The sequence below is a fragment of the Gymnoscopelus braueri genome (genome assembly GCF_963280865.1).
Source record: "Gymnoscopelus braueri genome assembly, chromosome: 4".
Classification (NCBI taxonomy): Eukaryota; Metazoa; Chordata; class Actinopteri; order Myctophiformes; family Myctophidae; genus Gymnoscopelus; species Gymnoscopelus braueri.
In genome coordinates, this window is record NC_137605.1 from 31645026 (window position 1) to 31672092 (window position 27067).

Below are 27067 nucleotides of genomic sequence, written 5' to 3' on the forward strand. Positions count from 1 at the left end.
CGGAGAACGCGACAGAGATGGATGGATTCAGCTAGATAACAGATCGTCATGGAGACCTGCCTGTCAGTCAGTCTGTCAGCCCTCTCCACTAGCACTCCCCATACATAGCTCCCTCTCCTCTCTCTCTCTCTCATAGACACACAATGGTTCCTCTGTGTGTGTGCGTGTGTGTGTGTACCTCCAGTTTCCCCAGCCACAGGGCCATTAGCAGGTACTCCACAGCAACTGGGGAGCCCCCCTGTGAGTGACACTGGAGCCCTGACGGCTCAAACCCACCGCTCTTTAAAGCCTCTCCACCCCCCCCACCCCCCCTCACCCTCCATCCCCCTAAAGACAGCGTGGCGACACGGGGGTCTTTCATGCCCTACTGGGGGGGGGGGGGGGGGTTGGAGGATAGCGACATAGCTGTCCAAGTGGATGTGTAGTGCGTTGTGTGTTTGATTGTGCACGTTTACACGTGCATGTTTGTGTGTATATCTTTGTGCTGGTGTGTGTGTGTGTGTGTGTGTGTGTGTGTGTGTGTGTGTGTGTGTGTGTGTGTGTGTGTGTGTTGGCGTGTGTTGTGTAGGGCAGGGCGGAGGGGTTAAGTAAAGATGAAAGGCTAGCGGTGGTCCACTGATGACTGATAGCATTCAACAGAGCTTTGCTTGATGGCTGTCTGATAACACAGAGGCTGATCAGGGCGCAGCTCGAGTGGAGCCGTATCAAAAGACCTATCAGACGCTGGCTGTAGGACAGCCTGCATGCCATCACACACTGGCAGAGCAGCTTGGAAAGGACATTGGATGTAAATGTGCAAAGGGGAATGGTGTAGGCGCCTGGAGTATATATACGGTATATCTACTAGATGTTCAGGCCGCTGTGCAGCCTTCACACCTAGATTTCCAGGCCGCTTTGCGACATTTTGCACCGATTAACATTAACATTAACATTAGAACGCTAGTAGTGACATAAGCCAAATGTTATATATTTTATTATATATATATATATATATATATATATATATATATATATATCAACATAAACACTTGTGCATATATGCCTACACACAAGCATGCGTGTGTGTATGTGTGTGTATGCACACACACACACACACACACACACACACACACACACACACACACACACACACACACACACACACACACACACACACACACACACACACACACACACACACACACACACACACACACACACACACACACACACACACACCTCCAGTTCACTCCAGGCCAGCTCTCTGGTTCACATAGGGGAAACAGCCGTCAAAGTAAAATCCCAAATGTTTAAACGGTGCCTCTGGCCACATGACACATTTTAAAGAGGCTCCTGAAAGACAAAACACGCTGTGGCGCAGCCTCACTCTCAGCCGGTGTCAATGCACTGACACAGAAAAGCTTCTCGCTTCCATTCTCATCCCCTAAAACAATGACCTTCACAGCAGGGCATGGCCAGGGGTCAAAGAGCACATGTTCCAGGAAAGACTTGTCCTTTAACATTTTGTAGGCTGATTTTAACAACCAGGCCTGGCCAAGACAGCATGACGACAGGGGCTCGTTTTAAAAAACTAAACCCCTTCTCACTGAGATTTGTTTCTTCTTTTGTACATGGACAAAATATGTTACTACCCTGTTCTTCTTACACATCTTGCAACCTAGCGATAAAGACCACTCAATCAAGCCAAAATAATCACTTAACAAATAAATGTATCAGTACTACATATAGGTAATCTCTAATGTGTTCGGTCCATTTGGCTAGACCAAAGCAAATATCAAGCGCAAAGATCAGTTGTGTTCTTATGCAGCTCACACGTGCCAAGAACAAATGGGCCGCAATAACTCAATGTCAAAGGAACAAATAACCATTTGGCTAAATCTTCATCCATAGTTAATTTAAACAATAAATAAATAATCATTTATCTTCTTTCTTACCAAGCAGGCGCAGGTGATGCAGGGGTTGTCAGTGATGTTGGGGATGTGCAACACTTCTCCCTCATTCTCGCAGCTGGCTTCAGTACCTGTGAAGGACAGGTGACACATTGACATTAGACTATAGCTTTTCATGAAATATTGAAAAGAGAGCATTTAACTTAGGAATGCTTCATTAATCTTTGTGCACACGAAACACCACAATATTTTGTTTTTAATTGGCAGTCTTATCCCAAACTTGGCCCTTCTCTGGGTAGGCCCAGGCCCTACATGCATTTTGAAGATAATAGTTATGTACCCTGACGCAATGACTTTGACACTGACTGGAATAAAATTTCACACACAAATAAAATAAATACCAAAAATATAAATATGCTATGTAATAGGCTAGTCCTAAATGCGGGAATTATTGGTCAGCAATAAATGAGTAGGCTTAGCAGACTATACAGGCAAGTATTAGCAATAAGGTTCTAACAGTGTGGCTCTAGGGCAGGGGTCTTCAACAGGGGGTCCCCTAGGGGGTCCTCAGTCAGAGTTACTACAGGGGGGCTGCCAAATCTTTGTGATAAGATTTTTTTTAATACATTAACCACTTGAACCCTAGCATCCCTTTTCTGAGGAGAACTATAGCAAACATAGCAGATCTGTTGTGAGCTTGTAGATCGGCTATTTTTGCCAAAGAGGTGTATAGGTGTAGAGGGGAAAAAGAGCAGACCAAGTAAAAAAAAAAAAGTTTAATCTGAAACACAATGTTAAACAATATAGAGGGGGTCCCTGCTTCATCTCTCTCTAAGCTAGGGGGTCCTTGGCCTTAAAAACGTATACGTTGTAATATAATATGTAGCCTGCATAAGGGAAATAGAAATGGGCTAGACACCCTCAAGGTATATCCACATTAGGCCTATAGAAGTGACTTGTGTTGTCTTGGTGCAGTCAGTCGGCAGCTGTCTGCAGGACTTCATAAGATAGTCAACCTTTTAATTCGGGGAGCAGACAAACCCCGCAGACTCCGCGACGACTGTAACATTTACAACCTTCGCGTGTAATTAAACCAGCACGGCTGTAAGTGATTGAGGGGGAAACCCAACACTCTCGCCTCGCCTCAGTCCGCGTAGCGACGCCTTCTCCCGCTTTGAAAAAGCCAGATGAATGAATACAAGTTGTTTATTCATCAAGCTCTTTTCACCTGCTGCGGCGGCAGCGTGCGCTTGGCTCCTGGCAGCCGCCAACTTTCCTCTCAATTCCATCTCACTTAAAGCAGTGTAACCTGGCTTCAACCGGTCGTTTAACCGCGCGAGTGCGAGACAGCGGATAGGCTAAAAGTGGGGTCCGCCGGTCTGGGGGCCCCCCATGGGGACATTGAGGGGTTTCCAGGGGGTCCACAGCTAAATTAGTTTGATTAGTTTAACCACTTTAACCCTCATTAATAGACCTATACTTCTGTTATTCGAAAACAGACCTATCATCTACAAGCTCAGATATTTTTATTTATTATTATTTTAATAATTTGTATTTAAAAAGATATATATCTATTTGGCCCCTGAGCCCCTCCCTGGCACAACGGGGTCCGCGGCCAAATCATTTTGGGGGTCCTTGTCATGAAAATGTGCACCGCGCACTGGGCTAGATATTAGTGCATAAAATGTGAGACCCGCATGGGCGAGCTAGATAGTAGTGCATATTTGGAATACCTGGTGGTAACAAGGCGTTATATGGGAATGTAATCCTTGGGATTAGACCTAAAGAAGGTATATAACCTCCTCCTCAGCTGATGCCCACTAATAGAAAACGCTGTTCTTTAAGTCATTCTGATGTTTGTCCAACGATAACGATAAGGCGGCACTATTATAATGGATGTATTGGGCTGGACCTGTATATGATATAGACCCAGACCTATTCTACTCATTTCTCAACAGTGCTGCAAGGCAAACAGCGATAGCCTATGATGCAATGCGCCTGTCAACGGATTTCAAAAGGAGCCCGTGGCAGCAGAAGTGTCCGTGGCAGATGTTTGGTGAAGCTTGTCAGAATGTTGCAGGTGAAGTGAATTGTGTTTCACGTTAGTAGGCTATAGCCGTCGGGCAGAGAGGGTTGAAACAGACCGGACTCAAAGCTATATAGGCCTACGGACCCACGCCTGCTCTGCCCCCAAATTGATATTTATTTGGCCACGGATCCCCCCCCCCCCATCTGTTGTGCCAGGGACCCCCAGAAGCAAATATTTGAGTTAAAAATGTTCGCTTTAAAAAAAAGATATGCACACATTTTCGGATTTAAAAAAATTGTAGATCTATTAGGTATTTTCAAACTTTTTCATGCCAAGGACCCCCAAATTGATATATTTGGGCGCGGACCCCCCATCTGAAAAATTATTTATTCAAAGAATTCCAAACATTTTCGATATTTTTCTATGCAAGCTCGCAGCGCGGCACAAAGTGATGCGCTGTGAGCTTGTAGATCTGCTATTTTTGAATAGCCAATGTGCAAATAGATTTAAAGTGGTTGAAATTATTGCGATGCTACATTAACTACTTAAAGTTGGGGACCCCCTGGAACCTCTGGGGGTCCCCGGACCCCACTTTGAGAACCAATGTGCGTAAATGTCCTGATATGGGCAACTTTTACGCACGTTGAATGTTCTTTTTGTAAACCGAAATAATGACTTGAATCTTACCTGTAATTAATGGCGTAGAGGACCCTGGCATTTGGAATAATAAAAGTAAAAATAAAAAAATGCAGGTGATGTGAGAGTGAACCGTTAAGACGCTTGAGAAGCTGTGTAACAGCATCCTAAATTCGGTCCCGGGGAAAATAAAGATCGGGGGGGAAAACGGGTCGAAAATAACAAAATAAATGTAAAACTGAAATCCAAACAGTTGTTTTTTGTTGTGATGATGATGATGAAAGCACATTCAGAGGAAATCCACCAATGACGGTAATTGCTCCCATCCAGTTCCTCTGTAGCTCGTTCTGTTCCAACGCATATAAACTTAACTTTGTGAAAATGTAAAACGATGTGGTGGCGTGTCCTCCTCGGCCATCTGACACATACACATTACAATGACAAAGGTGACAGTCATGTCGCCTCCTCCAGCCTCTTTAAGCGCTCTTGCATGGCCCCAAAAACAAGTGTCCGACCGTGCAGAGATCAACAGTTCCACAGATAAGTCTCGAGTCCAATCAATGCCCTGGTTGTGTGGATGGGTAAATAAATACAACAAAAATGATATCTGCCCTCAGTCAAGCCACAGAAAGCATCCCAAAAATAATAATAACATAAATAAAATCAATTTTCCGAATTAGCCTATATTTATGAAAAGGAAAATAAATAAATAATCAAGAGTAGCCTAAAACCGTCCACTAAAAAGTAAGCGAGTATTTCTAAAAACAGCCTATAACCGAGGCTATAGATTCCTTATCTGCCTGGAAGAGCCTATGTTTGCGGCCAGAATCCTGGGTCCGCTTCGCACGTTGATGCTCTCAACGATCCGGCGTGGAGCAGCTGTTTGCAGGGTCTCTCTCTCCTCTGTAGTACCAAGCTGTTTGCAGGGTCTCTCTCTCCTCTGTACCAAGCTGTTTGCAGAGTCTCTCCCTCCTCTGTACCACGCTGTTTGCAGGGTCTCTCTCTCCTCTGTACCAAGCTGTTTGCAGGGTCTCTCTCTCTCCTCTGTACCAAGCTGTTAGTTTGCAGGGTCTCTCTCTCTCCTCTGTACCAAGGCTATATTAGTGCCGATCTCAGTCATCAGCCGATGCCAGTGTAACAGAAACCCTGCTACTTCAGTTAAACATCACCGCAGGGTGCAGTGCAGGGACCTCCTCCAAATGCGTCCGTAGTAGAACGGCCCCTCGTTATTCAAATCGTCGCCGGGGGGTTTAATAATCCGCAGCAATTTTGACGTCCAAATCTGTCCCGCCGCTTTGCTGCTCGCCACGGCTATTCAACTTTCTTCTCCTTCGGCACACACAATACCGCTGTGTGTGTGTGTGTGTGTGTGTGTGTGTGTGTGTGTGTGTGTGTGTGTGTGTGTGTGTGTGTGTGTGTGTGTGTTGGAGAGAGACAGACCCACCTACTGCTATCGGATCCCGTTTCACAACTAACAAGCCCGAGTAGCGACAGTACATGCGCTGCTTCACGTGTCCACTCTGAGTCTGAGCTCCCTAAACACACCAGCGGTGCCAAAACCGGGTCGGCACAGTGATGGAAGAAGTACTCAAATGTTTTTGCTTAAGTAAAAGTATCAATACTGCAATGTAGAGGTACTCTTACTAGTAAAAGTCCGGAATTCAACATTTACTTGAGTAAAAGTACAAAAGTATTGGTATCAAAATGTACTTAAAGTAGCCTATACCAGAAGTAGAAAGTAGTTCTCATTATGCAGAATGTCCAATTTCACAAGTTTTCAAATGTATAAAATGTATAAAATCTTTTGAAAATAGCAAATCTACAAATGGTCGAAAAGTATATAGGCTAGGGCTGAAGTGGTTAATGTATGTTTTGTAATAGCCTAATAATAATAATAATGTATGTTTTGTAATAATAATCAAAATCTACAAAGTTACTAGTAGCTATAAAGTTTTCATATAATTGTAGTGGAGTAAAAGTAGGCCTACAACATTAACATTTTCCTCTGAGGTGTAGTGGGGTAGAAGTAAAAAGTATTGAAAATTGTAATTACTGAAGAAAGTAAAAATACCTCAAAATTGTACTTAAGTATAGTACTTGAGTACATGTACTTAATTACTTTCCACCACTGGGTAGGCAGACTAGAGGTTAGTGCAGGTTGTAGCCTCATGGATATGAAGTTGTTTACCATCATGCATTTGCACGTTATTTCTACTGCTATAATTTAGGCGAGATAATTTATAACCCTTTCAAACGAAACGCGTCACTCTGAAGAATAAACTAGCATCTCTTACATTTTACTCTATTATTTGCTGGTGAACTTGGTTTGTGAGGATCGTTTTTTTAAGCGGATTGCGTTACATTATGCTGTCACTGTGTTAGATTTAGAAAAGCGACACCTTTTTAAAGCGCTCACACTTTAAGCGCCCGCAGAATCTCCCATAGCCAGTGTTGCCAGGTTTTGCGAGAGAAACAAGCACACAGGTCTCGTAAAACAAGCCGAAAAGAAGCAACATTTAAAGCACTTATATTGACTATTAGAAAATAGCCAATCTACAAGCTCACAGGATGCGACGCGTTGTGAACTTGTAAATCTGCTATTTTCAAAAACTCTTGCAATAAAATGTGTAGGCCTAATATGTGGATTCTTTTTTAACATTCTAACAGCACAAATGCTCCCTGGCACAAAACATTTTCATGAAAATATTTGAGAACCACTGGTTTAATTGATAATTTAAACATTTTAAATAAACAAGTACAATTTAGAAACAAGCACAAACAAACGCAACCCGCAACTACCAACATTTACAAGCAACTTTACAGAAAAAGAAGCCCAAAGTCGCTTATAATAAGCGAACATGGCAACACTGCCCATAGCCTGTATGGGAAGGGAAAGAGTGTCTTCAAAGACACAATTATGACCCAGCCCGGTTTTACTGGCCTCAGCGCTGTCAGGCAGTGATGCTTTCTTTTATCTAATTGGGTTACTCTTGTTACTTCGCATTGTAAACATGCCACGAGGGACAGGACAGCCCTGATGAGTGCATTTATAGTGTGGATGACTGAGAGACTGCAGCATGCAATGCTCAAAGTTGGTATTTCATCAATATTAGCCGCTAGATGGCGCCAAAGAGTACCCAAGCAATTTCGCTGACTTGCCTCCTACTCAGTGTTGCCAGAGTTTGTGGGAGAAATAAGCAGCCAGGTGTATAAAAACAAGCCCAAAAGAAGCCACTAGAGCCACATGAGCACTTTATTAGCTATTATAGCCAATGTAGATCTGCTATTTTCAAAACGTTCTTGAAAATAAAATGTGAAATATTTGGACTATATTTGAAAGTTAAATCTTTTTTCAGATGGGGGGGTCTGCAGAGAAATACATTAATTTGGGCGTCCTTCAGTCCTTTACATGTAAATGTTTGAGAACTGGTTTAAGCAATAATACCAAAAAATTGGAAGCAAGCCCAAATAATTACAATTTTAAAACAACCCCCAAAAAAACAACCAGCAATTACCAATATTTACAAGCTTTACAGAAAAACAAGCCCAAAGTCGCTTATAATAAGCAGACATGGCAACACTGCCCCTACTGCGCTGGAGATGGAGTTTCAACAGGTATTTAACTTGCCCCTAAATGACCCTCCTCCCACTCCGTAGGGACCAAATAACGCCCGTGTTAGTGCAGTGGGGCGATGATGTTGATGAATGAGCCCACATGCCAACCTGCACTTTTAAATAAAATTCCCATTTAACATTTCAGGTTTTTTAGCTGACCTGATTCTAATCCAGAATGATTTATGGGCCAATGAATGAACAAAGGAATTCAGTGCCTTGCTCATTGACATAGACTGGCTCTTACGGAATTGAACCTTTTACCTCAGGGTTCTAATAAAAAGGATGCATGTTTATTTTATATTGATATCGGTTGTCCTGTGAAAACTATGAAACTATGACAACTAGTGACACACAGATGTTTCCCACAACCTAACATATTGATGTATTGAATAGTACGTCATTTTCAGGGCTCCAAATGCATGGAAATTGAGAGCGCACCTCTCAAGGGGAGATGTCTCCTGGTGAGAAGATATTTCTGAAATGACTGCGACGGTGGTGCCGTCTGAGCCTGGCTTTTGGGATCCCGTTTCAAACAAAGAGGGAGCCGGTGAATTATATTCCCTACATTGTAAAGCCCGTCTATTACACTCAGGATTTTGCAGTGTAGAGACTCAGACAGGCTCTCTTCCAGCTCTTCAGACCTGGTGCAGCATTGTGATGCCTGCCGACTGTAGACGATAGGCGGAGACCGGCTGCCCCCGGGTTAAGGCCGCATGCAGACGGCAGGTCTGGCCTGGAGCTCTGGAGAGGAGGAGGGGGTGTTACACTCAGCTGTCTGTGGGCGGCAGAGTGGCTTGGTGTATCTGAAGGGTCACAATGTTCAATCCCCATAATGTGTGCTCAACACACAGCCATGTCTGGTTCAGAGCTCTAGGGGTAAAGATCCAGTTGTCTATAGGAAATGAGCAGCAGTAATGTCTGTTTACAATAATATGCAGTTTGGGTGGGAAAAAAGTGGCCATTAACTGATTAACTGAAATTCATCATTCAATCTATGGAAAAAATATATATTCAAAGTAATCACTTAAGCAATGTCCTATCAATAAAAAGTACAATACTTGGATTCCACTTTGAAACACAAGTGACTTTGAAAGAGGTGTGACTTTGTTGGAAAGGCAAAACTTCATAACCATCCATTCCGTGGAGGCCGTTGTGGCAGTGAGGTGTGGCGTGGGGTCGCTCTGGTGCAGCAGTAACACCTTTAATTAATTGGGCTGATTGGCTGTCATTGTAGAAAAGATGGCATCATCTTCAGGGCCGTCTCTTTCACACAGTTGATCTTAGAACCAGTCCAGCCTTTAACCCTGTGTCCTGGCCAGCTAGGCCAGGAGCCACGTCCGACGTCCCAATAGGTCTCAACTGTGACGGGGGGCTTCTTGGAGGTGACGTTGTTTGTAGTTTCAGGTGAGACATTGGGATCTCCGTCCTACGTGTCACACTTTCCACACACACATGCAGAGTTCATGCACAGTTCTTTATATCTGTGAGGGGTCAAAAAGCGTACATTTGGTTATTAGGAAGGACATTCCACCACACTGTTATTCTGTAAAACGTACAGAGATGGGAAGCCACAGCCAAATTAACATTGCTGTAAAAGGCACAGCTTGTATGGTGTGACATTTGATGTCTAATGTGTCTTATTTGGAAAATGGTTCGACAATTCTTCCGTAGTAATGTTGTGGAAATATGTTCACAGACTTGAACTTCCGTGATCAATAGCTCATAAGCTAAACGTTGTTAAAACACAAACAACACCTCTTTGCTAATGTAGTAACTTCTACATGTGTTCCTCTTGTGGAAGACCCAGCTGTAACTGTCTGTTTGCTGCTTTGCACAGTAAGGAAAGATAGCATTAAGATGTTTATGTGGACCCTTTCTTTTCTCTGTAATGGCATGAGTATTACAACAACTATCCTCTGAATATCTTAGGACTTATGGGAGAACACTGTTAAAATGAACGCACACAGAGCCAGTAATTTCTAAAAGTCTAAAAATGCACATCTGTTTTTATTACATTCTCTTAAAAGTGCTGTGGCACAGTTACAGTTTCATTATTATTGTTTGTTTATTTTTTGTTGTTGGCTTATTTTACAATAGGGTGTGTAACAATGTTTGGTTGATGTGGTTCTTGACACCAGAACATTTCTGTGCAGAGTTGTTTGACAGAGCAATGGGAGAGAGGAGCAAAATAGTAGAAGAAAGACAAAGTGGTCGTTGCATGTGAGAGAAACTAGAAGAGAGAGAGACAGAAAGAGTAATAGGAAAGTGAGAGAAAAACGCAGTGATGCAGAAACAGAGAGATGGTGGGGGGAGGGGGGGGGGGCAAACGAGAGAAAGAGGGAGAGAGAGAGTTGGCAGGCGTCAAACAATATCTACAGTCCTTGTACCATGCCGCTTCAAAGGTCTACATGTACAAACAGACCTGTTGCCAAATTAAACAGCAACAAATTAAACAGTTACAAAATCTTCAATTGACCTTGCTCTATGCACAAGGAAGTTTACACAAGAGCACAGAAAGAAAAACAAGAAAAGAGAGTAACAAGTCCCTTTCACTGGTGTGACAGCTTCTACATTTTGGTCACAGACTGTCCTGACCTCTCAGGAGAAACACAAAGACAACACACAGACATACCTTTTTTTTCAGGTGTAACGGTCACAGTAAATGAAGAAGACAAGACAGTGCTAAATACAGTTAACCCTGCTGATGTGGCCAGAAACAAAAGGCTCAGAATGTACCCGGTACGGTAGAACAGCAATGGTAGAAAACAGACTCAGTCGTTTCATAGTTTCAACTCTAAGGCCCAGTGTCCACCTCAAACCTCAGTTTTACAGAGCTGGCTTCTTTATTCGCCTAGCTTACAATGGGAAAGGACGCACTGTGGCAACGTTGCTGATCACACACAGAACGTTGCTTTCTTGCAGGGAAAAGTATTTCACCTTTTAGCAAAAGAGCAGCAGGTTTCACATGTGGCTTTCAGTAGTCACACCAACAGCGCTAGGTTCAACCCACATTTCCCCACAAGCATAGCTTTTGTGTGGTTAGCTAAAAAAGAATGTCTGGTGGACAGTCTGGACATTGAGCCAAAAGATTTTGGTAACCGTACATGGAACAGACGAGTTATAGAGTACAGTACCAATAGACGTACAAAGACACAGTTGCTTGGATTGTCATTGGTTGAGCTGGCACAGCGTTCCTCTATGGCCGTGGTCTATGAGCTCAGAGGCTGGCTGGAAATACAGGGCAAAAGACTTTAGAGTTAAATATATAGTATGTATGTACTGAGTGTGTGAGTGTGTGTGCGTGTGCGTGTGTGTGTGTGTGCGTGTCTGTGGGGTAAAGAGCTCTACTCAAACTCAAAATGCTATACTGTACATCCCTTTAAAAATATCTCTAGAGCGTAACGTTTCCAGTCGGTATAGTGTTATCAAACATTTTGTAATTGGAGTTGTCACTTATTTCAAATGTTACATTCTATGCTGAAACAGAACTCACAGATTCTTTCTAATCTATCGTAATGAAAGGCCAGGAGTTTTCCCTGGTCACGTGACCTGGTCTGGGTTGTGTCTGGTCGTACTCTAAAAAAAGGAAAAAAAAGACATTCTCTTATCCGACCTTCTGCCAACACGTTGTATCTAGAAACTTCCAGCCACTGTTGGGCAACAGGGGAGATTTGGCAGTTAAAAGAAGACTGTCCTGGAACTGAAATGTTGGTTCAATTGCCGCAGCATCATCAATGTGCCATGGGTACTGTCAGTGCCAGTTACACTGAACCCCTGCGGTAGCTAAATATCTGTTTTGTCAATGTAAAAAAACTATGGGGGTGTGGGGTTCAGGGGTTTGAAGCGGCCTTAATTTACCCGGAAGTGGTAGGGCGGCTGAACCTGACCGACCAGCGAGCGGCTATTCTTATTCCCAGTGCGGGGGAGGCTCGGGAGAGGAGGCCTGATGCCATGCGATGGGGGGTGGAGGGTAAGAGGGAGGAGGGTCTGACGTCAAAGCATGGCCAGTATGTACTGTAGGCGGGTTGGGTGGGGGGGTCAGGGATTAGCAAGGCGCAGCACTGTGGGTTCCCCTGGCCCGGGAGCAGGGACGCAGGGAAAGAGCGGAGGAGGAAGCAGGAGGAAGAGTGTCTGCTAAAGGAGAAGGGAGGGAGGAGGATGGAAGAGAGGAAGGGAGAACGGTTGCTGATGCTGCCTACGTCCTTGGTCTCCCTGAGTCCAGTGCTTCCCACCGCAGCTCAGCACAGACACCAGAACTAGCGGATGTGGTCCAGTCGAATACAGTGAGCCCAGACTGAAAGAAAAACGGTGTGTGTGTGTGTGTGTGTATAAAACAGCCACTACTCTGTATGTACACATGCCTCAATCAGTGTCATGCCTGATTTATACTTTCTTGCACACTGTGTCGCGCACCTGAAATAGCGATCTGCAAGCTCACAACGCATGACAAAGCTTGTAGATCAGTTTTTTTTTTTTTGGGGTTCACGTCACTGACACGCAAACTAAGTATAAATCAGGCGTTATATGCCAGTGTAAGTGTGTGTGTGCGCTGCATATCAGTGTGTGATTATTGTGTAAGTGTGTGTGTGTGCTGCATATCAGTGTGTGATTAGTGCATGGCTGCTATCAGTCGTCTCCAGCCTCTGGCTCTTTCTGCTTCTCTTTCACCTTCACTGATGACTTCTTAGACACTTTTTTGTCTACTGCCTCCTTGCTGGGTTCCTTCCCTTCCTTATCTCTGTCTTTCTCCTTCTTCTCCTTGGACGACTCCTTCTTCTCCTTGGAGGAGTCTTTAGACGATTCCTTCTTTGACTCCTTCTTGGCCTCCTCCTTGGGCTCTTTGGCCTCCTTGCTCGGCTCCTTTTTAGAGTCCTTGGATGACTCCTTCTTCTCCTTTGAAGCCTCCTTCTTCTCTTTGGGCTCCTTTTTCTCCTTCTTCACCACCTCCTTGGCCGGCTCTTCCACTGCGGCGCTCTCCTCAATCACCGCCACCTCAGATGGCTCCTTGACCACCTCCTTCTTCTCCTTTGAAGCCTCCTTCTTCTCTTTGGGCTCCTTTTTCTCCTTCTTCACCACCTCCTTGGCCAGCTCTTCCACTGCGGCGCTCTCCTCAATCACCGCCACCTCAGATGGCTCCTTGACCGCCTCCTTCTTCTCCTTTGGTTCCTTATCTGTATGTGGGCAGAGAGAGAAAGAGATGAACAAATACACACGTACACGTACACATACACGTACACAGCGAAAATCGGCCTCACAAGTCATCAGATATTTACCATATCGTGGCTGTCCGGCAGAAACCTTGTATTACCAAATCTATTACTTTTCAGGAAATGGGAAAAAAGAACGTGTGTTCCAATGGATCCAATGTGGTTTTTATTAAGTCACAAATACTTAATAGGCTACTCAATACTTTTCAATGGTTCAATATTTAAAAGAATCCCAATTAACCACTTTTGCTTTCACTTTCAAACATTTTAAAATATAGCAAAAATAACAGATCTTCAAGCTTGTCATGAGCAATTTTGAGTAACTTATTTACAAAGTAGGCCATTACTATACGAAAGAACATAAAAAGTTGGAATACAGGGATACAAGGTTTCTGTCCGACAGCAACAGTGTCAAACAAGATTAAAGAAAATGTTGTGAGATAAAATACTTTAATTTCAAGCTGATGACAATGTCTGTATTTTGAAGTTTGAATTGCAACACTGTGATGAAAAGCCTATGAGCCATGTGTGCATTTATAAATATTATCTCCATCTACTTCAACCAATCTGTTTTCTATAACAATCACTCGAGTTTAAGGTTGGAAGTAAGTAGAAACAGTAAGAAAAACTAAATCCATTCCAACTTCACCCCCTCAGGCAAGCATTGATTTCCATCAATACAGTAAACAAAATCATTCACGTGACAAATGGCCCCTCGTTCTGTAATGAGTGGGTTAGGGGATTAACTGACGTTTGCATAATGGCCTACGCTGATGACGCCATTGTTTTGTACCATGGGCTGAGGTTAAGACACGGCGAGCACAATGCCAGCACAAACAGTAAAGCTCTCAGACATCTTTAACAACGAGTCTAATTGAGTGACAACGGCACCTGTTGCATTACAAAAGACCCCCACTCTGAGCAGCCCCTCTCCCCTCCTCCTCCAGATTGGATTGGCTCTTTGATAAGATAATAACAGCGCCGTTGTCTGCAAACAATGAGACGTGCTTATCTCCATGAGAAAGGAGAGGGCTTACTGGGAGAGAGAGAGGGAGAGAGAGTGTGTGTGTGTGTGTGTGTGTGTGTGTGTGTGTGTGTGTGTGTGTGTGTGTGTGTGTGTGTGTGTGTGTGTGTGTGTGTGTGTGTGTGTGTGTGTGTGTGTGTGTGTGTGTGTGTGTGTGTACGTGTAGCATGTGTGTGTGTGTGTTTAGTGACTCCACAGTAGAGTCAGTATCAGCTGGCTAATCGTCTAGGCCAGGCTTACAGAGGTTTGGCTGAAGTGTGTGTGGAGTGTGTGGTATTCTTTTTATACATGACCCTACAGTCACTTAGTGAGGCGGTTGGCAGCTATTGTGTGCAGGTGGCCAACAGTGTTCAACTCACTAAACAAGGTAGATGAAACAGTACTGTTTAGTTCGTCTTGTCATTTAAAAAAAAGTGCAAAACAGCTGCATTCATGATTTGAGGCATTTTGTTCCAAAAATGTGTTTTGCTAAATTAGACCTGCTGGTGGCACTATAACAGGCCAATGTGAAAAGGGCCTAGTGGGAATGTGTGTGTGAAATTTCACGGAAATCGCAAGCTGCGTTCATGATTTGAGCCAGGCATTTTGTTCAAAACGAATCCTGCAAACTTTGGAAGCCAACCTTAGCCAATGAGGATGGAATATGGGAAATCGGACAGATCCGTGTTGATCACATGACTATAGAGATATTGTGTACCGAATTGCATGACTTTTGGATAAAATCTGTAGGAGTAATGGGAAAAAAATGGGTTTTGTACAAATCGGCCTCCTGGTGGCGCTATGACAGGCCCATGTGAAAAATGTGGGGCAGGGAGTTCAGGGAGGGCATTCAGGGAGTGTGTGTGTACAGTTTAGCAGCGACCGGGCCAACGGTGCTGGAGATTAGCTGTTAACACACGGACAGGACACACAGACACACGGACGGACACACGGACGGACGGACAGGGGGTAAAACATACTCTCCCATGCCTTTCGGCCTGGCGGAGACAATAATGCAATATAAGCTCCCTGCCTGCCATGATGCTGATACTGCACATACCACTGTCATTGTCGGTGTGATGCTGTGTGCAACTACAGTTGAACAAGCATGCGCTATTCGACGAATGTACTTGAATGACCCCGAGGTACACACACGTACACAGACACACTCAGGGAAAATATAACCCCCCAAAAACATAAAAACATCACATCATCAAGCCCTATGAACCCATATGAATGGGTTAAAGGGAGGAGCAGAGCTGTGTGAATGGGTGTCAGGGCCAGTAAAGCGGTACAGTAAAAGTAGGCCTGTTAAAAAGGGAGCAGCTTTTGTTTTAACACTGTTTTACCAGCTACCACCCTTTCCCTTTGGTTAACACCAAGGAGAGGAGTGCTAGGAGTGTTCTTTGGATACAATCAATGGTTCACTCACACATACAACCACATCATGCAAGCACATATTCACATGAGCAGTTCTCTCACACACACACACACACACACACACACACACACACACACACACACACACACACACACACACACACACACACACCCATGTGCCTTTAGATCTTTTACAGTCACAGATTAAAGTAGTGTATTTTACCGACACACAGAGGAAATGCTGACAGAGGGACTTGTGCCATTCACATACATCACAGACGGGGTTATTTCAGTTTGTCTCCCATGGAAACGTGGACCAGAAACATGGTTGTATACAGTTTCTGTGTGCATTTGATGTTGAAGGCGTGACGCTTATTGTAAATGCACTTATGAAGTGTGTTGGTGTCTATGTTTGTGAAAGTTGGCATCTGCAAAAACACATAAAGAGAGAGTCAGAGAGATAGTTCCATACTTCACTTGTTAATGTTGACTTAAAACAAGATATTTGTCAGGACATTTTTGCTTTTCGTTTGTAGTGATATATGCCAATTTGTGTGTACTTATAAGGGTACATTTTTACACCCTCATAACACAACGACCTGGAAAAACACTACAGGTAGAATGTAGATGCATTGTTTTAATTCAAATTTCAAGTAGCAAATGATTTTGTGCTCTCTTGTATTTTTCCTCCCTTTGTTGATCTTACAAAAAATGCCATGTCCATTACAATAAATAATGGCACCACCACTACAGGAACAAGTTTAGTAACAGTAGTTACTGTGTAATGTAATGTGAACAAAATGATTCAACAAATATTTGAAATTTTTGAAAAAACTGAAATAGAAAACACCAAGATATGTCTCCATTTGAGATGGGATTCACCTGTGTTCGGTCTCATTTACTCAGTATATGAGCATGTGTTGGGTAACTAAGTCATGCGATAAGCACTGGGAGCTGATGGTAAGTGTGGCGCTCCACCTCAGGAACCCATCTCCTTGGTGTAGCACCTTGTAAGGGGGATAAACACACTTGTTGCTTGCCTGAAACTGACAACAAGCCACTTAGAATACTGAGACGAAAACGGTAGACTAATTCCTGTACATTTATAGGACTTGGCAAAAGAAGTGAGTTGGAGTGTTAGTGCAATCAAAAACATCATCTCACTTTGTTGCCTATGAGTGTGGAGGAGAAAAGAACCCATGCACTCAGTAAAATATATAACAGATACAAGGACCAGATTAGTCACACAGTATCATTAAATACACATACAGTATAACAGCTACCCGAGGTTGATAATGTAAACTCACTCCTTACATTCACTCCTCAGTTCTTGCATCCTTTGTGACCGCTGATAACCCTTCTCCAAGCAATCTGTGACAGGCCTGTATTAGTCCATACGTCCCTCCTATAGCTTTGCTATGTATAACCTTAACTCACCACAAACAGCCATGTAAGAGTAAAGGTTATCCGCTGACTGACAGCCACTCAATCCGTTCCATTGTGATTTAGGGAGACGCAGGCCTTTGCCGTTTCTCAGCTTCAGATGCGGCTAGCGGCTGGGCGGAAATACTGTATGCCGAGCCAGCGAGACGCCATGGAAGCAATTACTTTACAGTTCATCTACCTTCTTGAATGAAAGAACAAGACAATGTTCCATGGAAATCCCACAGCACAGATCCAAATGTGTCCCACAGACAGGGGTTAATTACAATGGACATGTTAGGGCATTGCGGTGAGTCGGTGGCAAAGGCCACGCTGGGATTACCATGTAATGTCGCCGGTTTGAATCTGGACTGTGACTTTTGTTACATCTGACTGATCTCTCACATCTTTGCTGTTCTCACAAAGCAGAAGGCCTTACAACTTAATGCAGAAGTAACACAACCCTAAATTTAGATAGGCGGAGGAGGTAGAGGGTGTGATTTGGGTCCATACATTTCATGACTTTTGTGTAAAAAGCCCCCACTGCTTTTTTCTCCATACAAGGCACATCAACAAATGCACGTTCCATTCAGTCCCAGAGCTCGGTTTTAGGGAGTCGTGAAGTTTAGGGAGTCACGAAGGCAACAATGTTCCGGAGATGACAACAACGCTAAGCAGCGCAACAAAAGCCAAGCAGTCGATAAGGCTGGCTCAGAGGAGAGCGTCGCTATCTTGACGGCGTTCAAAGCCCTGATGTTCCGCTCGGCTGAGCGTCTTAGGAACGGATCGCAGGCACTGCATTCATCCGCACGGAGCCGAAGTCAAAACAGACGTGGGCCGCACAGCGAGCCCGCAGCCACCTACACACACACACGCGCGAGCGCACGCACGCACGCACTCACGCACGCACGCACACACAATGTCGTCTCCAGCATGTGGGAGAATTCAGTGAGCGTTGTATTGTTTTATAAATATCACTCGCTAAACTGCTTCTTGCTTTAGTATGCTTATGTGTGTGAGTATAGATGTGTGCATGTATGTGTGCTTCAGTGCTTGTGTGTGTGTGTGTGTGTGTGTGTGTGTGTGTGTGTGTGTGTGTGTGTGTGTGTGTGTGTGTGTGTGTGTGTGTGTGTGTGTGTGTGTGTGTGTGTGTGTGTGTGTGTGTGTGGGTGCGTGTGTTTGTGTGAACATAGTCCAGATTAAAGGATTGCAGCATTGTGTGAAATCTAAAAACAAACTAGTGTGGTCGGCAACGTGGGAACACAGACAACTGACACAAAAGACTGAGTGGGATCCAAGACAGTAAAACATACTCACACGCATACATATGCACGCATAAGAATACGCATACGCATACGCACACAGACACGCACACGCACACACACACACACACACACACACACACACACACACACACACACACACACACACACACACAGGTGTCAAGGGCACCTGCTTTAAGTCACTTGTGGTTGGAACTATGAAAGCAGTCTTTAAAGTGTACAGAGTGTTCAAACTGGAACAACAATATTCACTGGGCTGGATTCTCTGGAGAGGAGCACTGGAAAACTAACCGGAGGTGAGAGGGAGAAGAGAGCAGGAGAGAGAGAGAGAGAGAGAGAGAGAGAGAGAGAGAGAGAGAGAGAGAGAGAGAGCCTGGAATCTGTACAGAGGTCAGAGCTCAGTGAAGCCTTCGGCATGGTTCTTCAGAACGAATTTAAGCCTGATTCATACTTTCAACGGCGCATTGTGAGCTTGTAGGTCTGCTATTTTTGGCGCGCTACACTGTCGCACAAATCAGGTTTTAGTGCAATGTGCTCTCTGACCACGCAGGACAACCAGTGGTGGAAAGTAACTAAGTAGTGCTACACTACATTTACTCAAGTACCGCACTTAAGTACAATTTTGAGGTACTTTTTTGACTTTTTGTGTCTAGTTTAAACTTCTACTTCACTGCATCTCAGAGGCAAATATTGTACTTTTTATTCCACTACAATTATTTGAAAACTTAAGTTAGAAGTTACTTTGCGGATTTAGATCATTAATACAAATCATACATACAATCTGTATTATGAAACTTTCTTTAGAGAATAACATTTTAATACAATGTAACTACAATTTGGGTGGTTGTAATTGGTCTCCCTGCTCTTCTATTGAGACATTTAGATCCTGTGTCTGGTCAAAATTAAATTTCTCCCCTGAGCAAGCAGGCAGGCTCTATTAGCTCAGTGGTAAAAGCACTTGCGCAGGAGACCCGGGGTCACATCCAGGGTAGAACAGGAAAGTTACATAACGCAGCATTGACCATTTAAGCCCTATTTTATACTTTGTTTATTCAAAATAGCCGATCTTCATATAATAACAGGTAGTATTGCGACACATTGTGAGCTTGTAGATGTGCTATTTTTCAAAAATGGCTAAACTGAAAGGTGGGGTGATAAGCTGTCCATCATGGGGAAGGGTGGGATTATAAACAGTAAGTAGTCATTGCTGGTGGGGATATATACCACCATGGTAATGCATCATTTCTTTGTTTGCCAAACACCAAAGAATAAGACTGAGATATCAGTTTCATACTTTCATATGAAAACATGGCAGAATTCTATGATCTTCTTCATCTTCTTCTGTTCCCATCAGGGGATCATCTGTTTCCATCCGTTTCTGTTTTCTGCATCTTCCTCGGCCTCTCCAGCCACCTGCATGTCCCTCTCTCACCGAATCCATAAAACCTCTTTCTTTGGCCTCCCTCTTCTCCTCTTGCCTGGCAGCTCCATCTTCAGTATTCTGCTCCCAATGTCCTCCTTCCTCCCTCATCTGCACATGTCGAAACCATCTCAACCTCGCCTCTCTTGCTTTATCCCCAAACCTTTTAACCTGAGCTGACTCTCTAATGCAGTGGTTCTCAAACTTTTCAGGCCGCGACCCACCAAAATAATCATATTTGAACTGGGGGCCCCCCAAAATATTCATATTTGAACTGGGGACACTCAAAAATAATCATATTTGAACTGGGGACCCCCCACCCTGGAGTTGAGGCAATACATTTAGTTTGACTCGGTTCCCCAGATAAATATTGTGAAAATAGCAGATCTACAAGCCCACAACGCCTCGCAACGCGGGGCGTTGTGGGCTTGGGCTATTTTCATAATTTGGTCTCTTTCTTATATTATTTGACAATTTGGCCAATGTTTGACCGGTTTTTATAGTATAGTTTGTTGATTACTTTTGATGCAGTAATGGTCTTTCTTTCTTTTTTTAGGTATTAAAAAGGTCTTAAAAGTCCTTCAATTGTCATTTCACTGTCATCTGGGGACCCCCCAAAATCGACCCACTGTTCTAATGTAGTCATTTTTTATCTGATCTTGTCAACCCTTGTCACTCCAAATGAGAATGGCAGCATCCTCACTTCTGCCACCCCCAGCGTCAATGCCACCGTTTCCAAGCCATACAGCATACCGTTTATACACCTTCCCTCTCACTCTTGCGGGTACCCTTCTGTCACAAATCATTCCTGACACTTTCCTCCCTGCTTGCACTCTCCTCTTTACCTCTCTTCCATACTTCCCTTTACTTTGGATAGTTTTTATTTAGTATTTATACTCCTTCACCTTCGCCACCTCTGCTGCTTGCATCCTCACTGTTCTCTCTCTTGTTCAAACACACACACACACACACACATATTCTGTCTGTCCTGCATGACCTTCATTCCTCTGCAGGTGCAGGACCAACAATCAAGACAGGCAAAATAACAAATAAGTTCCGCTGACTGGCTCCCAGTCAAAGCTTTATTAACATTTGAACTTAAAACAATCTTCTCCAGAATAATCAGCTTTATACCTCTGTAGTTACTACAGCTCTGTTCGCCCTTGTTCTTGAAGATCGGTACCAGTATACTTTTTCTCCACTGCTCAGGCATCCCCTCGCTTTCCAAGATTGTGGAAAGCGAGAGGATGCAGAATCCAATCCGATACATTAAAACACAGTCTGGAACCTTACATAAAACACACCGACATGCACAGTGCTCAAATTCATTTATCTGAGAGACTGGTGTTGATGTTTGCATTCAGGCTGCATAATGCTTAGGTCAATTAATGATTCATGTTTTGTTCAAACCATGAGCCATGATCTCATTTGAGCTACGCAACATGACATTTATGCCCAAACAACCTTCCTTCATTTATCATCTCTGATGAAGGCTGTAACCAGCCAACGTTCAGTCTTTGACTGTCTAAGCCTGGTGGTTGAGTGCAACATGAGAATGCAATAGTCTCCCTCTAGGAGTCTGCAATCATAAGAATTAACACAAATTCAAGCAATCCCTCCCTACAATAATTGCTAGAGTTTGTAATTTGCCCAATATATTTCCACCACAATTTTCCACATAAAATGGTAAAATCGGAAGAATGCTGTCACACACATCATCCTGTTGTGTGTGTGTGTGTGTGTGTGTGTGTGTGTGTCTTTCTGAAGAGGCAATCGTGCATGTGTGTGTGCACTGTGCACACACACACATGCACGATTGCCTCTTCAGAAAGAGTGGAAGGGGGGAGAGATGCATATGTGTGTGGAAGAGAGAGGCCACACAACCTTTATTCTTCTATTTCTATTTTTAGATGCACAGCCTACTATTGTTGTGAAACGCTAAAAAAATCGGTCTACCATGCTGTTCTGGTCTCTACCATGCTGTTCTGGTCTCTACCATGCTGTTACGGTCTCTACCATGCTGCAGCATGGGCCTCTCTACCCATGCCCTGAGATGTCCCTGAGCAAGACACTTAACCCCTAACGTAACCCCTAACTGCCGCCTACGATAATAGGTACTGCACTACTATAGATAGAGCTCTGACAACGAGTACAAAGGGTACTCTCTGACAATGGGTAAAACGAGTACTCTAACAACGGGAACAACAGGTATTGCATAACCAAGGGGCATGCGGTCCCAACGGGCATAGTCATAGGAGTTTAAATCCAGAGTTTTGGCAGGGTTTTCTAACCGTGCTCAACGTGGCCAACGTGTGCCTGTGGGTGTGCTTTATGAGGTAGATATTCAATGATTGGTTTTAGGCCCTGTGCTGGGAAAACACCAACGATATGAGAGTGTGCTCTGAGAGTGTGCTCCCAATGTGAGAGTTTACTAATATAATAATATAGCAATAATATAAAGAATCGTCTCGATATATCTTAATCACAGAATGAGCAGACTTGAAAATAGATTTAACAGTAATGTTTTTTTGTTTTTTTTAAATATATTGTTTTGGCTTGTCTGCCTTTATTTATATTGGAAAGTGGAGATGGACAGGAAACAGGGAGAGAGAGATGCAGTAAAGATCGTCGGGAACGGGACCCGAACCTGTGATGCACTGCCAGGCCACCCAAGAGCCTAGGTGCCCGGACCGCTGAGCCATGGTCCGGGCCAACAGTAATGTTTTTGTGTGATTTGATCAATTAGAATTTATTGTCATTATACCAAGTTATAGGGCACAGGACATATGAGGATTGACATTCGTACGCATGCACTTACGCACGCATGCATGCATGCATGCACTCACACGCATACATGCATGCATGCACTCACGCACGCACACACACACGTCTCTTTCCTATGACTTCTTTTGCCATTCCAAAAACCCAGTAAAAAACAACTATACAGTTGAAATGGTCCTTCGGATATATCTTTGTAAATGTGATCCTACATGCCATCACTGACTGACTGTCAGCGTGTATATAGCCTTGATGTCACCAGTGATTTGCTGTTGTCCCACGGTGCCACTGTAGTTGTTCTTAGGGAGTTCCTACTCCTGATTCCAGGTCCACTGCTAATGGAAACGCAAATGATAATCATTCACACGACTCTGTCACAGAATGGGGCAGCGCAACACAGACTCATTAGGCCTCAGAAAGTTTATGGAAAAGAGCCCTGTGTGTGTGTGTGTGTGTGTGTGTGTGTGTGTGTGTGTGTGTGTGTGTGTGTGTGTGCGCGCGCGCGCGCTTGTGGTGAGATCTCATGCAGAAGGGTTAGTTCATGTAGCCAGTCTAGCAGTCTTTTAGTTACTGGGGAAACCCCCCTGCACTTCATCAGTTCACCATACACGTCTAATAAAGCAGCCCAGCTTCTAAAAAGTTCAACTTTAGCATAAGGGCATTTAAAAGTTTATGTCTGTCTGTATACGTGTGTGTGTGTGTGTGTGTGTGTGTGTGTGTGTGTGTGTGTGTGTGTGTGTGTGTGTGTGTGTGTGTTTGAGGTTAATAAAACACCACTGTGCCAACTCCCCTAACTCACACACAGATACATGCAGACACTCTCACTCTCTCTTGCACGCACATGCACACACACACACACACACACACACACACACACACACACACAGTGTTTCGTATATGATTGCTGGATGAAGCTGCAGTATTGCGTCGTCAGCATACAGGGCACAGGCCCAACCCAAAGAGCCATTTCCATTGTGGACTCAAGTTCACTTTCACTTGACCAAGGAATTAGGAGAACTGAGGGCATTAAAACCTTCTAAACTGGTCCCATTAGGCTGGCTTTCATTTACAATAAGGGGTGGAAGGGCAACCTTTTATATGGCGGCCCCTATAGTAGGAAATACTGGAATATTACTGTTGGAGGAATATTACCAGGCATACTAACACCTCATATGACCTGGGAAAGTAGACTAGAGACAGACTTACAGTATAACACACACACACACACACACACACACACACACACACACACACACACACACACACACACACACACACACACACACACACACACACACACACACACACACACACACACACACACACCTTAAAAAAAGACTTTGAGGACACAGAGCTTATACGCTCATACACAGACAAACACACAATAGAACCACTGTGCAAGTGCGCAGTCAGAACTGCCAACCCAGCCCAGTCCCAACCCAACTTTAGTTTCTCTCTGTCTCTTTTTCTTTCTGTGTCTGTCTCTCTATCTGCCTCTCTCTCTCTCTCTCCATTCAAGTCCACTCAATATGAGTTATAGGCTTGAAAGTTACATTAAGTAGTGCCAAAGTGTCTAAATCCAATGGAATACGCAGGACAAGTGTTCATTTATCCCCTACGGATCCAGCTGTACACTCTCAGATTTAAATGAACACGGATGACTTGTAAATTCACTAAAGCTCCCTTTTCATTGTATTAATGCCATCACTCTGTTTGTCTCTGTTGCACTCTCGTCTCTCCCTCTACCTCAATCACAATTGAAACACACCTCGGACAGGAACCAAACACAGGGTCATCGGGGGAGTGGGAAACGTCAGTACTGCGACACAAAACCTAATGATGAATCTCAGCAAAGGTCAGAAAAAGAAGGAGGGAAGTGAAAAGCGTTGACTGTCTTCATTCACTGGTAGAGAGAGAGAGAGAGAGAGAGAGTTGTAAGGAGACAGACAGAGAAGGGAGGGTGGTTGCAAAAAGAGAGAGAGAATGAATCATCAAGAAAGTGACCCGGATACGCACCATAACAATGCCCTTACCTACAGAAAAACTGTCCCCTCAGCCAGCTGGTCCTGTGCACAAACCCAAGCGGAGCCACGAGACAGAAGACCCACTGGACTAAACCAAATTATAAGACGGCAAAAAGAAAGCTATCTGACACATTGGAAACCCAAAAGCAGAGAGTAGTAAGACTATATGATTGACTGTACATACTTTTGTTTATTTGACACTTGCTTTGGCAATGTAAAGATACGTTTCCCATGCCAATAAAGCTACTCTGAATTGAATTGAATTGAATGAGAGTGAGAGGGGAAAGTGAAGGGAGGATGATGAAAAGCAAGGCTTAACAGGAGAGGCAGAAAGCAAGAGAGAGAGAGACAGAGAAGGGGGGGGGGGGGCAGAAAATCTGTGTGTGTGTGTGTGTGTGTGTGTGTGTGTGTCTCTCCTTCTCTGTCTGTCTCTCTCTCTCTCTCTCCTCTCTCTCTCTCTCTCCTCTCTCTCTCTCTCTCTCTCTCTCTCTCCTCTCTCTCTCTCTCTCTCTCTCTCTCTCTCTCTCCTCTCTCTCTCTCTCTCTCTCTCTCTCTCTCTCTCTCTCTCTCCTCTCTCTCTCTCTCTCTCTCTCTCTATCTTTCCCCCCAACATGTCGAGGCAGATGGACTTCGTTGCCACAAAAAAATGCTTGCTCAGGATGGGACAATGTCGGGTCTCTGCTCTTTATGTAAAGTGTCTTGAAACAACTTGTTGTGATTTGGCACTTTAATTTAATTGAAAAAATACGAATTCAAAGTATTATATATAGTGATATTATAGAAAGAATAAATAGTGAAAAAAATGTACAAACCTGAAATGAGAGAGAGGGAGAGAGGGCAGTAAGTGGAACAGAGCGTTAAAGAGAGGGACAGACAGAGAGACAACAGACGTAAAGACAGTGAGGGAGATGGAGGTTGTGGATAGGGTTTATTTAATACTATTCCTGGATGTGGAATGTGCTGCTATGGCAGAGGCCTGCCCATCACACTGTGCGTGCGTGTGTGCATGTGTGTGCATGTGTGTGTGCATGGTGTGTGTGTGTGTGTGTGTGTGTGTGTGTGTGTGTGTGTGTGTGTGTGTGTGTGTGTGTGTGTGCACGCTCAAAATGAACCTTGATCTACACCACCCAAGGAACACCACACACGCACACACACAAACAGACAACTTTAGTGGAGGAAAAACAGATATTTATGTGCAATTGCACACTCAGGCATGCAAGCACACACTGGCAAACACACACATCATAATCTCTATGCTGCGACAGCATGTCTTATTGCTGTCTGCATCCCACACTGATGATGCGGAATGTCTTCACCATCCTATCCACTGTGGTCGGCATAGACAGGAAACTCCCTCACATACACACAGAGGAGAGGAGAGGAGAGTATTACAGAAGTAGAGGGGTGAAGAGGATGGGGGTTATTTTTTGTGTCTATTGTGCAATCAATTATGGCATTTCACAGTGAACCTTTGTGTTTATATTTCCAATTACGAGTTTCAAATTTTGGTTGCAAATCAAAATGTTGGCTGCAACACAACCCCGTTTTTATAGACATAGGTGATACGTCTCAATTGGCCAGTCTACTTTGGGTGGCAGTTTGGCTACTCCGAATGGGAAATTCCCCCTGGAAAAACAATGATGAAAAGTCACAGTCATGCTTGGGCAGTGGTTAAGTATGGTATTACAATTATTAAAGATACAATCTGTACGTTTTATTGTCTCCCGATGAAGAGAGATCATTGCAATGATGTCCAATCTACAATAAAGATGGCGGTGCATCTATAGTCCTATCTTGTGCGCAGTCTGCTTAAAATACATTTGATCATAATTTTGACACCTACTGGTTGACATTGTTTTTAGTCTGGGTCCTATTTCCAAAAATCTTGGCATCAATTAAACGATTTGCCTTCAGCACATTTTCGGAAATTCTGTCTAGACTATTTGATTCACAACCAAAACATTTGTACAGAGACCTTGAAAATACAATCAGTTTTAAAATGTCTCCACTAAGATAGATTTGAAGATCTTATGGATTTTCTTGCAGGTTAGCCTACATCTGGAACATGCTTAAAATGTATGAGCCTTGTAGTTCATCAGGTGCGCAAGGCTCCTCCAAATCACTCAATTAAGATGTCTAGTGAACTTGCATTTAGTATTCATTTAAAATCAAGACCTTTAAGATCTTTCTGTTTGATTTTACATGTACTGTAAATATTTAATGTTAATAGGGTTTGTTTCCGCTGCTTTTGTGCCAGGTGAGCCCTTACAGTATGTGCTCAAACTTGAAGGAAAGATGTTAGGTAAATGTTTTGTTTAAAGTGCAAATAGTTTTGCTTTCACTTAATTAATATTTACTCTCCAAACTATTCTTTGCTTTCA

General features: G+C 43.7%; 2 protein-coding genes across 2 annotated transcripts in view; both read right to left on the reverse strand.

Annotated features, from left to right (window-relative positions):
• The window catches only part of bmper (BMP binding endothelial regulator), a 30885-nt gene extending 24887 nt beyond the window's left edge, over window positions 1-5998 (reverse strand). The window contains exons 1-2 of the mRNA XM_080426726.1: window positions 4606-5998; window positions 1935-2020 (exon numbers count right to left, since the gene is read on the reverse strand). Of these exons, the coding sequence (XP_080282852.1) occupies window positions 1935-2020; window positions 4606-4843 (324 nt within the window). The 5' untranslated portion in view covers window positions 4844-5998. The remainder of the gene's footprint in view (window positions 1-1934; window positions 2021-4605) is intronic.
• Window positions 5999-10208: 4210 nt separating this feature from the next.
• The window catches only part of bbs9 (Bardet-Biedl syndrome 9), a 226504-nt gene continuing 209645 nt past the window's right edge, over window positions 10209-27067 (reverse strand). Inside the window, exon 22 of the mRNA XM_080425602.1 lies at window positions 10209-13340. Within this exon, the coding sequence (XP_080281728.1) occupies window positions 12796-13340 (545 nt within the window). The 3' untranslated portion in view covers window positions 10209-12795. The remainder of the gene's footprint in view (window positions 13341-27067) is intronic.